Below are 14,436 nucleotides of genomic sequence, written 5' to 3' on the forward strand. Positions count from 1 at the left end.
CTGCATAAAGTCCAGAAAGAGGCAAGAGTCTGCCTGTGCTGCGGCTACTGAGCATTTGAGATAAAGCTCGTCTCATGTGTGATGTGCTGTGATGTAACATACACACAATTTCAACGATGAGCAAGAGTGTAAGGTATCTCGATGACTTTTTTCATATAGAGTACATGCTGAAATAATGTTTTAGATACACCAGGTTGAATAAATATGCTATGAAAATGGCCTTCACTGGCCTTTTCACTTTCTAAATGTGGCCGCCAGGAAGTCTAGGCATACCTGGGTGGCTTTCCTCCCATCCAAGTTGAAAACACGGGGCTGGAGCTTCCCCCTCAGGGAAATGTGACTGGGCCTGAGGGGACCAAAGGGGCAGGGACAGTGCTTTTGCCTCCAGAAGCCTCTGGAGGTGCTAGGGGGGTGGGGGCGGCTGAAGGAGAAGACGCTTTGTGGCCAGGGACCAACCAGGGGCAGGTGGTGGCTCTGTGGGCTTTGGAAGGGGCCATCTCAGAACCGGAGAGGAAGGAGGGCCATCTGTGTCGTGAATGTCCCCCCGGGGAAGCACAGGGCTCTGCTCTGTATGGAGGGAAGGCACTCAGGAGGCTGGAGCGCAGATCTCAGGGCTACGGTGGACGCACCTGCTTGATGTCATGGTACTGGCCCAGCAGGGCGTACGGGCAGTAGGAGATGCTCATGGAGACGATGCCCATGGTGCTGATGGTGACCATGGCGACGTAGACGTTGGGAAACATGGCCATCACGGCTGTGCCGACAGAGAAGCCCAGCGTCCCCAGCACGTAGATCACCCTGACACTCAGGTCGTAGTTGTCCAAGTACTTCTGTAACAGGGCTGCAGAGAGGGGCACAGGGACAAGGACAGTGGGCAGGCGGCTGGCTCCTGTCGGGCTCCCTCCACCATCCCTCCCCTCGCCCCCCACATCCCCCCGACCTCTACTCCTTCCAGCTGAACCCAGAACTGGTCAGGTAGGCACAGCTGGCACAGGCCTCCGGCATGTATTTGTAGCTCACGGGCCCGCTGGGATGCCCAGTGGCTCCAGCACCACAGACAGAAGTTGGCCCTCCTTGTCCCAGACCCCATAACCCCGCCCGTCCTGCAGCTCCCAGGGGCCCCCTGCCCTGCCAGGCCAATCTGGGCCCACTCAGTGGCCTTCTCTGGCCATACACCCAGGACGATTTCTTCTCCTGATGTGGGTAGCAGTGGACAGTCCTGCCTCGGGAACACACATTTTTGCTGGTTTTTCTCATGGGCACCGCTCTGTTCTTCCCTCACCCTTCCTGATGCGGCAGCTCAGACGGCACCTCCCCTGGGAAAGTGCTCTGCTGAGAATTCCTCTGTTCAAGCGGTGACAACGCCGTTTACCAATGCGCCGGCTGCCGCTGACCAAGAGGCATTTACTTCGGCCATCCTCACATCTGGCTCAGGCCGAAATGAAGCTGGCCTTCCCCATGTTCAGAGTCCAGGCAGGCCAGCCCGATTCACACTCGGCTCAGAGACCCCTGACCCAATTACCCCTGGTTCCCGGTGAGCCTCGCTGCAGGACGGAAGCCTGTCACCCCGGCCCCATCCCTCAGGGTGAAACGTGCCTGGGCCCTGCTCCTCCACTGCTCTGATCGCCAGGCCTCCATCCAGCTCTGTGCTGGGGCCAGGGACAGCGTGTCTGGAGGCGCCATTGACGTGGGACAGCATCATGGGACCGCAGAGGCAGGACAGGCCCCAAAAGGGTCTCAGAACCACACTGCTTCTGGTGCCAGCCCACAGCGGCCTTTTCCCTAAAACGAGGATATGGGAATTTCGATGCTTCCCCCCAAGGGGCGGCCCTGTTTTGAGGGACCCAGAAGTCAGTGCGACTGATGGCCCCAGCTTCTAAGGTGCAGGATTCTCTCGTCTGCATTTCTAATCGCTGAGTTTTCTGGGGTGCGAGTGCTGACCTGACTTGGGGAGCTCTTACCTGAACAAATAGCACCAGTGGCAGCATAAATGACCAGGCCCCAGCAGCCCATCTTGACCCCGGCGTTGTAGGCTTGCCAGGCGGTCGAGTTGGAGGGGGCCTGTTCCGGAAACGAGACGGGGGCTGACGAGGGCATCTGCTGGGCCCTCCAGGCCAGGAGCGTATTTCCCACGGGAACTGCTGACCGGCTGCTCATTCTGAGAGCGGTGACAGCAAAGTCCCATCCAGGAGGAGAGCCCAGCCCAAGTCGCTTGCTATCTGTAAAGCATTTCCATGCCTCCCAGACCACGAATGTTCTGTGATGTGACTCTGCCACCGCGGCAAGAGGCGGGGGGTTCTGTGTGTCTCCCGGTCCCCAGTCTGGGCTGGTCTGGACTTGCAGAAGTGATGCAGCCGCAGCCTCCGCCATGGCCCTCTCGGAGCCACTGCATGGAGCAGCTCAGACTGGACCAGAAAGGGAGGGACCGTATGGAGACAGGAGGCCCGAGCGTGTGCTGAGGGCACCTTGGTTCTCCTGGCAAACGCAGCCACAGGTGTGACCCAGCCGTTACCACAGGGACCAGAAGGGCCGCCAATGAGCCTGGCATGGTCAACAGCAGGCCATTATCTTAGCTGCCGTTTTGGGGTAGTCTGACACACAGTAACAGACACCCCGTTCACACCAGAATCAGCATTCACGACTGCTCACCGCGGGCCTCACTGCAACCCACCCCGTGACGCCAGGACGGCCCCCACCAAGTTCCCAGAGGCGCACGTGGGCCAGCCGCCTGCCGCGGGTCCCTCACCTGCACGGGAGGCACCGTGTGGCCTCCCTGACACACGTGGGCACGAGGAAGAGTCCCCCCGGCCCAGCCCGTGAGCTTCTCCGTGAGCCGCAGGTGGACAGAGAGAGCGGCCCCGCTCCGGTGGCCGAGCACTCACCTTGGGGTCGCCTTCGAAGATGACCTGGCCCATGAAGTCGGTGTAGAACACGGCCTCGGCGATGACAGAGAACCAGGTGAGGAGGTGGCAGAGGCACAGCCGCATCAGCTCCCTGGGCATCTTCAGCATGGAGAGCCACAGCAGGCGCACGGTGGTCTCGCCCTCCCCCTCCTCACTCTCGGTGTCCCCGCTGGAGGTGGTGGCCCCGCTCTGGTTCCGGTGCCGGTGCCGCTGCCGCTGCCGCTTCTGCATGTCGTACAGGTCGCTCATGCTGCGCGACGGCTTGATGAGCACCACGGCGTTGGCGCGCCGGTAGCGGTAGCAGTGGGACCCGAGCTTGCCGTAGTAGGAGAAGGTGCTGGAGGCCTGCCTGCGGAACGCGTGCCGCCGCCGCCGCACGGAGCTCGACGTGGCCGAGGGCTTCGTGTCCACCCTGGTGTAGCCGCCGAGGGCGTCCTTTGTGGGGGAGCCACTTCCGTTTGGGACTTTAGCTTCATTCAAGTGATTATCCAGCAAGGTCTCGTCCTCCTTGGCGGCTTCCTTGAGGAAGGTGGCCAGGCGGGGCAGCTTGGTCTTGGCGAGCTCCTGGCTGGTGCTGCGGGGGGTGGCGGGGTAGGAGGCGTCGTGGAAGATGGAGGGCTCGATGTCATGCAGGAACAGCAGCTCGGGCTCCAGGTCCAGCGCGGTGTCCGGCACGTGCAACGCCGAGTCGCTTTTGCTGCGCACGATGTCCACATCCGGGTAGTCCAGGGCCAGCTCGTGCTCCGACTGTACCTCGTCTGGGAAGGCAGGGACGCCGTGCGGCTCGCCCCCGTCCAGGGCGCCGGGCTCCTCAGCGCTGCGCTCCTGCTGCGGGCTGTACTGCTCCTCGTCGATGCTGAACAGGTGCAGGGCCACGGACACCGTGAAGATGATGGCGGCGAAGAAGAAGAGCACCTGGTTCTGGGTCCGGAACCAGCTGCCCAGGAAGGTCTGGGTCCAGTCCAGCCCACCCAGCACGTAGCCGATGGCTCCGCCGAGGCCTGCGTGGGAGGAAGCGGCAGCCGGTGAGCCGGTGGCACCAGGCCACGGGGGGGAAAGCTCTGGGAGGGCCTCTCCCTCTACCAGGGGGCCGGGGCTGCCCTCATGATGGGAGTCAGGGGATGGAGAAGGAGAAAGCAGTAGGAAAACAAAACAAGAAACTGCAGCTGCCGCTGGGTCTGAGAATTCTGACCCAACAGAATTGCCCCTTGATCAATGAAGGGCAGACTACCCCAGGACGGACACAAGTGTGCGCCTCTCTGCACTGAAGGGCATTCCCTCTGCATACGGAGCTGGCCACGTTCACCCTGGATGGGAGTACTGCCCTGCTGGAGGGCAAGGTCAGTGCAGGGCTGGGAGGTTCACTGTGCCAGCATGCATGTCACCCTCTGCAGGCCTGGCCTCCTGCCCCTTGAGGCTCCTCAGTGCCTTGGCCCCACTGTGCTCGGTGGTCAGGAGGGGCTGCCCCTGGTTACCTTCCAGCCCTAAGACCCTGCCCACTGCCTCAACCCTCCATGCAGCCTGATGAGGCAGCGCTGACAACACAGGCTCCTGTCGCCTCCCCACACCAGGCCCGGGCACGTTGGACCCCGGCCACCCAGCCTCGGTGCGGCAGCGTTACCGGCAGAGAAGGCGTGGATGTTGAGGGCCATGTCCTGCTCCTCGCTGTCCACCACGTCCAGCAGATAGGCGCGGATGGGCCCCTCGGTGGCATCGGCGCTGAAGTCCAGGACCACCACCCCCAGTACCGTGAGCACGATGCCGATGGGCTGCCGGTTGGGGACATCGCCGAGGGCCAGACCTGCGCAGAGCACACGGGAGGGCGGTCAGGTCCTCAAGCACTGGCCAGGGTGGGCCTGATAGCAAACAGCCACATGGAAGGGGCATGCGGAGGGGGCACGGCCACAAAACCATGCCAGCCTTCCGGCACAAGAGAGAGGCTCTTAGGCACAGAGGCAGCAGAAAGGAGTTGGGCTTTATTCCACGCACTTCTGAGGGTTCCAGGGTTTTTCTCCCCATTCGGTTAGCTGTTTATTGGACCTCCAAGGGTTTACGCGCCCTTGACGTTTTTCAAACAGAAAGGGGAAGAATAGACCTTTCTACCCCGGCTGTCAGAGGACGGCTGCTGTGCTGGAAGCACGAATTCACTGTCGCTAAGAAGGCCGCACATGGTAGTGCAGACGCCCACAGGGAAAGGCGCTCATGCCGCAGACAACCCGCAGGGGACACTGATGAGGCTTCGCGAGGCAGGCGCAGGGGGTCTCGCTGGGCCTGCTCTAGGTCTGAAAGGAAACGACACCCCAAACTCTAGGGGCTTTGCACACAAGTTCTCGGGGCAGCCTGGGTTCAGGAGACGTGGCTCTGGAGAGAAAGATGCCAGTGGCCGCACCTCACCTACGAGTCCTCCTGCAGTGGGCTGCCGGCACTCAAAAGCAGTCCCACCCATGTCCCTCCTGCCTCAGGGCAGTCTGCCCCTGAATCCAGATCAATGTTGATGGCTGAGGCTCACCTTGGGTCTCCACTTCCCACCAGGGAGACAAGCAGTGCCCTCCTGACAAGATTAGAGGAATTGGGGGCCAGAGCCCGGGACCCAGGCCTGAACACAGATACACCTGTCCCGTGGGAGGCGCGGGAGAAGGGCTTTCTGCCCAGGTGGTCCTTGCTGGCCTCCTCAGACCACGGGCAGGCGACGGCTCCGAGGCAGAGGGGCTGGGGCTCCCAAGCTGGCTGCCATCTGGGTCACATTTGGGCAGGACCACCCCCAAGGACACAGCCCTGGGAAGCCACGTTGTTCCAGCAGGGAGGGGAGGGCTGCTCTCGAGGGACACGGACAGGCAGGGGGCCGGCAGCTCCGCGCCCAGCAGGCGCCAGGGCAGCCGCACCCCCAACACGCAATCAGAGGCATCGCCTGTTGGCGACAAAGCCCACCCCACAGCCAGTGCCCACTCAGGCTCTGAGAAGCGTCCCGGGGCCTCTCCTCCTGCCGCTTAACTCCCTCAGCTCCGTCCGCATCAGTGCAGGCCCGGGGCAAGTTCCTCTAGTTCAGAACACAGATTAAGCTCCTCTGTCTCAAAAAGTTCTTGCCAGAAAAATGTTTTAACAGTTTTGATGGGTGCCCTCAAGGCAAAAACTATTTTCCCACACAGAGTTGCTTTAATTCAAAAGAAAACAACAACCAAGAAGGCAAAACACAAACATCAAACCAGGTTCTGGACATTTTAACACCAAGTCGAAGAAAAGGAGAACAAAAAAAGACAAGATAATTTCTGAAAGAATGCTGGAAACAGGACGGGGTGTCAGATACGCATTAAAAACAAATGATCACAACAGGAAGCGTTTCCCTGTGAACAGGTTCCTCCGGCTTTCCCACATGGGGCCGGCTTCGGCGCTGCCAGGGGTGGTCACCGCCAGGGGTGGTCACCGCCAGGGCGGCCCCGGCAGCCCAGCCAGGCCCACAGAGGGTCAGCCTGAATATTCAACACCATTCAGCTTTTAATGAGAGGAGCTACCCAGGGCCAGGACCCCATCTGTGTTGTGAGGACACCAGGTGTGGCCGAGAAACTTACCGATGGCAGAGCCGTTAAGGAAAAGTGCAACGCCAAAGAGGACGCCAATGCAGAGGGCGAGGATGAAGGGCCGCCGGCGGCCCCAGCTCAGGGTGCACCGGTCACTCGCAGACCCAATGAGAGGTGTGAAGATGAGGCCAAGGATGGGGCTCAGGAACCAGGTGAGGCTGTAGTACTGCTCCGGAAGGCCTGCAAGGGACACGAGGGCCGTCGCACACGCAGGCACTGGCCGGGCTCTGCCACAGTCTGCCTGGGAGCCCCGCGACAGGCAGGTGCCTCTGTGTACATGCACGCATGCGCACATCCCCTGCTCAGGTTGTCTCCACGGGGTAGACTTTCCTTTTTCTGCAAGGCCAGATGACTTGAAATCAACCCGGCCCCAGCTGTAAGCATCAGGTGGCCAGAGAAAAGCAGCCAGGCCTTGGAGGGCCAGTGGGCCCCACCTGCACTGGCCCGAGCCTAAGGGGCAGCACACACTGACTGTGCAGGCACATGGAGGGCGCCCCGCCCGGGGCTGGACACAGGGCTGAGAGCCCCTCCACACTGCTGGTGCTGTCCAGGGCCTCGGGGCTGCTGAAGGCCACTTTGAGGGTGGCAGGCACAGGGCCACTGTCCCCTGACACCAGACAGTCTACAAGAGCAGGACGGTGACTGCAGCTTCACAGAGGCAGGAAGGGCCCACGACTTCTGGACCTCACTGGCTGAAAATGTACCATGGAGGGTCCTGCAGAGGGTCCCCACAGCCAGCAAAAGGCTGTTCTGTGTGGGCACTGAGTGGAGGCAGGGGGATGCACCATGAGTGTCTCCAGCTAGAGCCAAGGGGTTGCAGATGGCACCTGTCATGCTCACATTCTCCTTCCTGACCACCCAGGGAGGTAGGAAATACGGTGCCTATTGCAGACAGAGAAACTGAAGCTCAGAGAGGTTAGGTAATCCACCCCAGGTCACACAGCTAGGATTCCTGCCCAGGGCTACCTGATTTCAAACTCTGTCCCTGAGTTGACACGCTGCCTCCCTATCACAGAAACCTGCGTGTCCATCACCAACCAGGCGGGCACACAGTGTCGGCAGTCACGAGCACCACAGCACGGGAACGAGCGGCCGCCTTGTGCAGCCGTGCGCACGAGCCCACTCACAGCGCTGAGCGAAGCAGCCACACAGACGACCACGCACCTCTGATGCCTGTCGTGTGATGTCCAAAGGCGTGGAAAGGACCCTCCACTGTGAGAACTTGGGTGCCGGTTGCCCTTGGCAGGGGGCAGGGGGCAGTGGCTGAAGTGGGGTCGGGTGTCTGTTCTTGATCTGGATGGGAGTCCCACGCTCCAGTCACGCGGTGCCAATTCATCCCACAGGGGACTTGAGATCTGTGCCCTCCCCCCATACTATACGTCAGTAAAACACTTCCTTACAAAATAAAGGTGCTTGGCACGCCAGCGGCTCATCTGGCTAACATTGTACACTGCCAAAAGCCATTGAGAATATTGTGTTGAGCTAGCAAGAAAAATAAACTTGTGTGGGAGGAGGAAATCATTTTCAGAGGCGGAGGGAAGCACCTTTCAAAATTATTGCTAATGTGCTAAAACATGTATGCATTCGGCCGAGGATGTAAGGTGTTTGCTTTGACCTTTGCACTGCACACAACTTCAGGAAAGGTGAATTTTATTCCTACTTGGAGTCAGCAGAAAGGACTGATGTTTCAGGAAACGAGAAGTATGTGAAGCGTGTCCGCTGGATGGGTGAGAGTTTACATGGCAGACCCGGGTTCCTCAGCTTCACCAGAACTGAGTCCCTGCCCTTGTTAATAATGATCCATCAGGAAGCCTATTTCTCAGAAAAGTCTCTTTATCAAAACTACGCAGAGGGCGCAACACTCAAAACTTCAGAAAGAATGGGAAGCAGTCATTACTCCCACCACATGCAGACTGTACCAATGTATGTCGGCAAACCCGTGCCAGGCAGCCCCTCGCAGAGCTGCGGAGCCTGTGTGCGGTCCTGGCTCCTCTGGATTGGGCACCCAGAAGGGCTCTCGGTGCCTCCTGTAGCAGCGCGCTGGTTCTCACCTCCCTGCCTGGGAACCCCTCCTGCTGTCCCTTTTCAAACTCCTTGGGGGCCATCCACCCAGGAGGCCCCCGCCAACCCTGCGCATGCCAGGTCCTGCGTTTTCCACACAGCATTGAAGCCACCTCGGCCACCCACATGCACTCACGAGAGACCGTGCCCCCAGAGGGCCGTAGCTGCTCACTCCTCTCTCTCCACCACTCACCCCAGTCTGGCACCAGATGGGACCTGTGACCCACAGAGGGCTCGAACACTAGCTGACCTGAACCAAACCACTTTACCATTTCCAGCAGTCCTCTTTCCTTTCTGAAAACTCTGACTTTTCATCTGATATCCCTTTGCTTAATCCTGAAGGATTTTCTGTAGTTTTTTTTTTTTTTTAGCATTTCTAATAGGAGGGGCTCTGCTGACGACAAATGCTCTTGGATTCTGTCTGAACTCTCCTTATTACACTTATACTCTTGAAGAATATTTCTGCTGCACACAGAATTCTGGGTTAATTCCTCCCAGCCCAGATCTTTGAAGATGTGATCCACTGTGTCCTGAACCCCATGGTTTCTGACAGGGCAGCTGTGGTGATTCCCATGAGTGTCCCCTTGTATGTCATGGATCTTTTTTTTCTCTGGCTGCCTTAAAGATTCTCTTTACTGCTGCTTTTCAGCAGTTTGACAATGACAAGCCTAGACAGGGATTTCTGGACACACATCCTGGTTGGGCTTTCTGGAGCTTCATGAATTTGTAGATTTATACGTTTCACCAAGTTTAGAAAACATCCCGTTCATCCTGTTATGTCTTACTTCAAAGCTGTGAGTTTTTTGTTTTGTTTTGTTTTTGGAGACAGGGTCTTGCTGTCACCCAGGCTGGAATGCCGTGGCGCAATCTCAGCTCACTGCAACCTCCGGCCTCCTGGATTCAAGCAATTCTTGTGCCTCAGCCTCTCGAGTAGCTGGGTACAGGTGTGCACCACCACACCCGGCGGCTAATTTTTGTATTTTTTGTAGAGACAGGGTTTCGCCATGCTGGCCAGGCTGGTCTCAAACTTCTGAGCTCAAGCAATCTGCCCACCTCGGCCTCCCGAAGTGCTGTGATGACAGGCGTGAGCCACTGCACCTGCCCCTTGCAAAGGTTTTACATCCCATTCTCTATTTCCTTTCTTCTGGGGTTCCCATGACAGACATCAGACCTTTGAGATCATCCCTCTGTTTCCTGGAGCATTCTTCATTTCTTTTTTCAGGCTTTAATCTCTATATGATCATTTCTGTTGACATATCATGAAGTCCACTGACTCTTCTGTCCCCTCCAATCTGCTGTTAACCCCATCTGGTTCATTTTCTATTTTGATACCGTAGTTTTCAGACCTAGAATTTCCACTTGGCTCTATTTCTGTAGCTTCCATTTCTCTGCTGGGACTCTGTGCTCTCCATTCTGAGCGTGTTTTCTGTCCTTGGGCGTAGTTACGCACACCCATCTGACCAGTGTGACATGCGACATCATCGTGGGTCAGCCTCCACTGCTGCCGTCCTCCAGCAACGGTCGCCTTTTCTTTTTTTAAAAAAAACATGTCTGATAACATTGAATTGTATCCTAGACACTGTGAATGATGTGTCATAGACTACACTGCTATATTCCTCTGAGAGTGTTCATGGTTTTATTTAACACGAGGGTTTGAAATTCCCGCCCCATCTCCTAACTCCACCCTAACTCTGCCTGTGGGTTCTTCAAGAAAGGCAGAGTGGAGTTAACTATCCAAGTTTTAGCCACCCTGTGTTGCGTCAACGAAGGCCAACAGTCGGGTTAAAAGCGGTGCCAAGAGAGAAACCGAGGCACTCCCTCTTCCAGCCGTCAACTTCCTACTTGGTTTCTACCCCAAGCGCTGGCTGGGTGTCAGGAGGGCGGGGAGGACCTGCAGGTGCGACCCAGCCCACCTAATCTAGAGGAGGCGCTGCGTGCACAGGCCTGTCCCGCCTTCGTGCTGCCAACCCCGGGAGCCGGGAAGACGCTGGGTCCGGAGCAGCCCTGGACCAGGCAGCCGTCCCCAGCCCAGAAGGGAGGCTTCTCATCCCGGGAGACAAGAAGACACAGGGCACTGGGGGGAACCACTGGGCCCGGGCCAGGCCCTCGGCTCCCAGTCCTCCTGTGGAGGCTGCTTCTCCACCCTTGTCCCACAGGCCCCTCCAGAGCCTGGTGGGACCCGGCCCCAGGCCTCCCTGGGCACCTCCACCCGCCAGCCTCCTCCCCTTTGCCCTCAGCTCTGACTCCTATAGCCCCCACAGCTGCCCCAGCCTCCGTGCGGCCCTGGCCCTGGTCTCTCCTGTGTTGCCAGCCCCCAGCCCTAGGTCAGGCCTCCCCACGCCTCTCTCTGACTCCCACTAACTCACCCCTACCTCTGGCCGGCCTGCCTTGGGACCCAGGTCAGCCCCTCAAACCACACAGCTGCCATGGACTGTGCCTGGAAGCCTTGGACCGTTCCTCACGGCCTGACATCGTGATTTTAACTTTACACCCTGTGGTGTCAGGGCCCGCGTTCCAGTCCTCAACAAGACATCGTGGGGCTTCCTTTCTCCATCTTTCCCCTCTGCTTGGACAACCCCAAGTCTACACGTTGGGACTGGCACTTGGCACATTCAAAGGGGATCAGTGGAGACACAGAGCCCACCGTGGCACCACCGCCCGTGCCTCCCACCCACGATGCTCAGTGCGGCGAGAAGCACATGGGCCTCTGCTGGGGCGCTCTCAATGCTGGTGCGCAAGGTGCCCTGCCCCACGTGCTTTCCCTGGAAGGGGTGGCACGCCTTGGCACCAAGCATCTACACCCAACGACAGCTGTCACTGCTGAACCTCTCGGTGGGCCTGGCGCCACCCCAGGTGCTGGCCTGTCCCCTCTGGAGGAATCCAGAATCTGGCCAGAGCAGGAGACCCATGACTGGGGTACACAAGGCAGGAGGGTTGCCAGGGTCGCAGGAGGCTTCCCTCGGGAGTGGTCATGGGGTGAAGGCCGCAGACACCATGAGCAGGTCAGGCCGAGGATGGAGAGACAGGCCGGGGGGCCGGGACAGGGCCAGCAGTGTCTGTCTCATTCTTCCCTCCCCAGTCAGCCTAAAAGTCAATTCCAGGCTGCAAGGAAAGCTCAAGCCCAATAGGAAGTCAGCGACTCCATCTCAGTCCCCAGCACCTAAGGCAGCACGGCCACGGGACGCCTGCCGTGTGCCCACAGAGCCAGGCTGCAGGAGTGAGTGGTCCTGAGTATCAGGGGACAGCTTCCTTTGTTTTAAGCATCTTGGCAAGAAAAATAAACATTTTTCATCATATCTTCAAAACGGCCCTGGGAGGGCACAGCTGCCGCCTCCCTGCCTCGCAGGTCCTGCTCCGACGTCCCCGGCGGTGAGAACTCGGTGTCCCCCGTTCGCAGCAGGGAGCTGCCACTGGGACGCCTCTGACGGGGCATTTCCCAGCCCGGCTCCAAACACACACAACGCTGGGCCCAGTAAATAAGTTTTGTTTTTTCCCAGGGAAAAGTTGAACAACAATGGTGAGACCAGGAAGGCTCCCCGTTCACAGGAAATACTGTGTCACCGCTCGGCCGCGGGCTGTGTGAGGTCACGGGCGACGCTCGGGTCACGTGTGGCGGCTCCCGTTCACAGTGCCGTGTGTGATAAACTGGGACTTTCTGATGAGGGGAGACTGGCAGGGGTGGGGAGGGCAAGGAGTGGGAAAGTCGCCTATAAATGTTTAACAAAAGATCTGCAATGGGAACAGGAACTTGCATTCTTTCTTTCAATGGACAAAGCTTCCACATCAAGATATGCTTGTGTGCTGGGACCAAATGCCACAGTGCGGCGAAACTCGTGAGCACAAGTCCTGCGTGGGAAAGGCTTAGCATCCTTGAGTGACCTCTGATGAATTTAAGTCAAGGAACACTGTCAGGAGCCACTTCTGAAGGGCCCCAGACAGGAAAGACACTGGGCCGGGGGAGCCGGGTCCCCCAGGGCTCGGGCCACCTGCTTGCAAGAGGGGAAGGGCCACTGGCACTGGGCCCCCGGCACTGAGGCTCTGTGCTGGCGAGGGCCCCACAGCTGCAAGGAATGTTCCAGAACCACTACAGCCACAGGAAGATAGGGAGGGGGTGAAAAGAGGGGCAAGCTTAGGTGCTTTTCCCGAGCCTACTACAAACCGGCCCATCATTTAGGGTGGAGGGGACAGCAGCACCTTGAGTGTTCTCACATGTGCCGCCTTCCCACTCCAACTCCCACGGCCTACCCAGCCCCTCCCGGAGTGCCAGCCATGGCTCCCCGAACCCTGTGGGAGAATCTGGCGTTGAAGGGCCGGGGACAATAAGTTCCCGGGCTTTGGCCTTTTGTAGGAGAGGAGGAATTGAAACTTGAAACCCGGGACCCAGCACCTCATTTCCAGAGGGTGAGGCAGAGCCCTGAGGGGAGAGCTGTGCGGAGTGGAGCTGTTGGGTGACCCAGAGGCTGTGGCTCACCGCAAGCTTTAGATGGAGTGATCTGGGTGGAGGCAGCAGTTTTGAAATTGAGCATTCTAACCTTTCTGAAGACTCCATTGATTTGACCTCAGTGGACTCACAAGGGTCTTTGGACGGGACAGCCCTGAGGCTGGGCTTGCTTTCCCCATAGATGATGCTGTCCCTGCTGCCCTGTGCCAGGCGCCTTCCAGCAACTCCCAGGGGGCCACCGTTTCTCCTCTTCAACAAGGAGGGGCGCCTCAACAGCCCGGCTAGAGGCCCCTGGCCAGACCCAAGCAGGACGCTGACGCTCCAGAAAGCCAGCGGGAATATTCCGCAGCTGCTGTCCTGTCTCGGAGCCGACCCTGTGTCCAGCTTGTGGGCACCTGTCTTCACTGGCAGGCACCTGTCTTCACTGGCCAGCTCCTCGGGCAGGCACTCCCCGCAGCTGGAGCATGGGCTGCTCTCTGCCCTATCAGCACAGCCACCCATCCTCGGCTCTTTAAAACAGATGTTGCAACACGCAAACATCTTTGTGATGACACAGTGATGTTATCGTAGCTGTATAAACAACCGTATGGCCTTTGGCCTGAGATTCCGGAAGCTTCCTGAAGAGCACAAAATGCAGGTCAGGCCATGTCCTGCAGCCCTGGCTAAGCTCAGGGGTCAATCAGTTCCAGAAGCCAACAGCTACCCCAGGCCTTGGAAGAGAGAAAGGAAAGTTCTAATTCAATACATCCCAATCCCATCTCTGGATGTGCCGCTTCATATCTAGACCTCCTCTGGGGTCCCCTAACTCAGAGAAAAGGCTCTGTCACCCACCACTCATGCTGTCAGGACCCCGGGCACCAACACCACCCGCCCCACAGCCCACCTGGCGCCAGGTGCCGCTGCCTCCTCGGCCACACATCCCCGCCGTACACTTGTCTCCCCATCGGCTCCTCCCGCCCATGGGACCTTCGAAGACACTGCTGCCTCTGCCTGAAGTACTCTACCTCCCCCCTTACCTGACACTTAATAACTGCTTAGTGCCCTTAAAAGAGCTGCACTCTCAGGAGCAGAGTTTTGTGAGCACAGCAGGCTTCCAACTGACCCCTGGTTCCTCCCTCATCCTCCGTAACCCACCCGCCACCTGCAGTCAGAGTGACCACCTAAAACCCACTGCTTGCACCTGCCGCGGCGTCCAGGGCCCTCAAAGTCCCGCCTCCTGCCTGCAGCCCACAACACCCTACCCTACCCACTGGCTGGACAGCCCATGCCAGGCCGCTTCCCTCTCCACACCAGACTCCAACCGCCCACCCCACCCCACCTCCTCTTCTAGAAAACACCAGGCTCACATCCCGCTCAGAACCTCAGCCACGGCCACTGGGGAGGGTCCAGCCAGTGCCTTCCCCGGGTAGGGGCAGCTCCCCTGGCGTCCAGGCACTCCCTTGTCAAGGCCACGAGC

At 58.7% G+C, this 14,436-nt stretch overlaps 1 protein-coding gene across 6 annotated transcripts in view; it reads right to left on the reverse strand.

The window, feature by feature from the left end:
* SLC45A4 (solute carrier family 45 member 4) overlaps nucleotides 1-14,436 on the reverse strand; it is a 101,325-nt gene that overhangs the window by 7,961 nt on the left and 78,928 nt on the right. For 3 of the 6 annotated variants that reach the window (XM_054657546.2, XM_063816625.1, XM_063816623.1), the window contains 5 exons: nucleotides 6,470-6,658; nucleotides 4,525-4,704; nucleotides 2,883-3,904; nucleotides 1,962-2,061; nucleotides 630-841 (listed from right to left, as the gene is read on the reverse strand). In XM_054657546.2, coding sequence (XP_054513521.2) covers nucleotides 630-841; nucleotides 1,962-2,061; nucleotides 2,883-3,904; nucleotides 4,525-4,704; nucleotides 6,470-6,658 — 1,703 coding nt within the window. Of the gene's footprint in view, nucleotides 1-629; nucleotides 842-1,961; nucleotides 2,062-2,882; nucleotides 3,905-4,524; nucleotides 4,705-6,469; nucleotides 6,659-13,071; nucleotides 13,243-14,436 lie in introns of those variants that run through there. The other 3 variants (XM_063816626.1, XM_016959944.4, XM_063816624.1) reach the window with 3 other exon arrangements.

The sequence above is a fragment of the Pan troglodytes genome, chromosome 7 (assembly GCF_028858775.2).
Source record: "Pan troglodytes isolate AG18354 chromosome 7, NHGRI_mPanTro3-v2.0_pri, whole genome shotgun sequence".
Taxonomy (NCBI): domain Eukaryota; kingdom Metazoa; phylum Chordata; class Mammalia; order Primates; family Hominidae; genus Pan; species Pan troglodytes.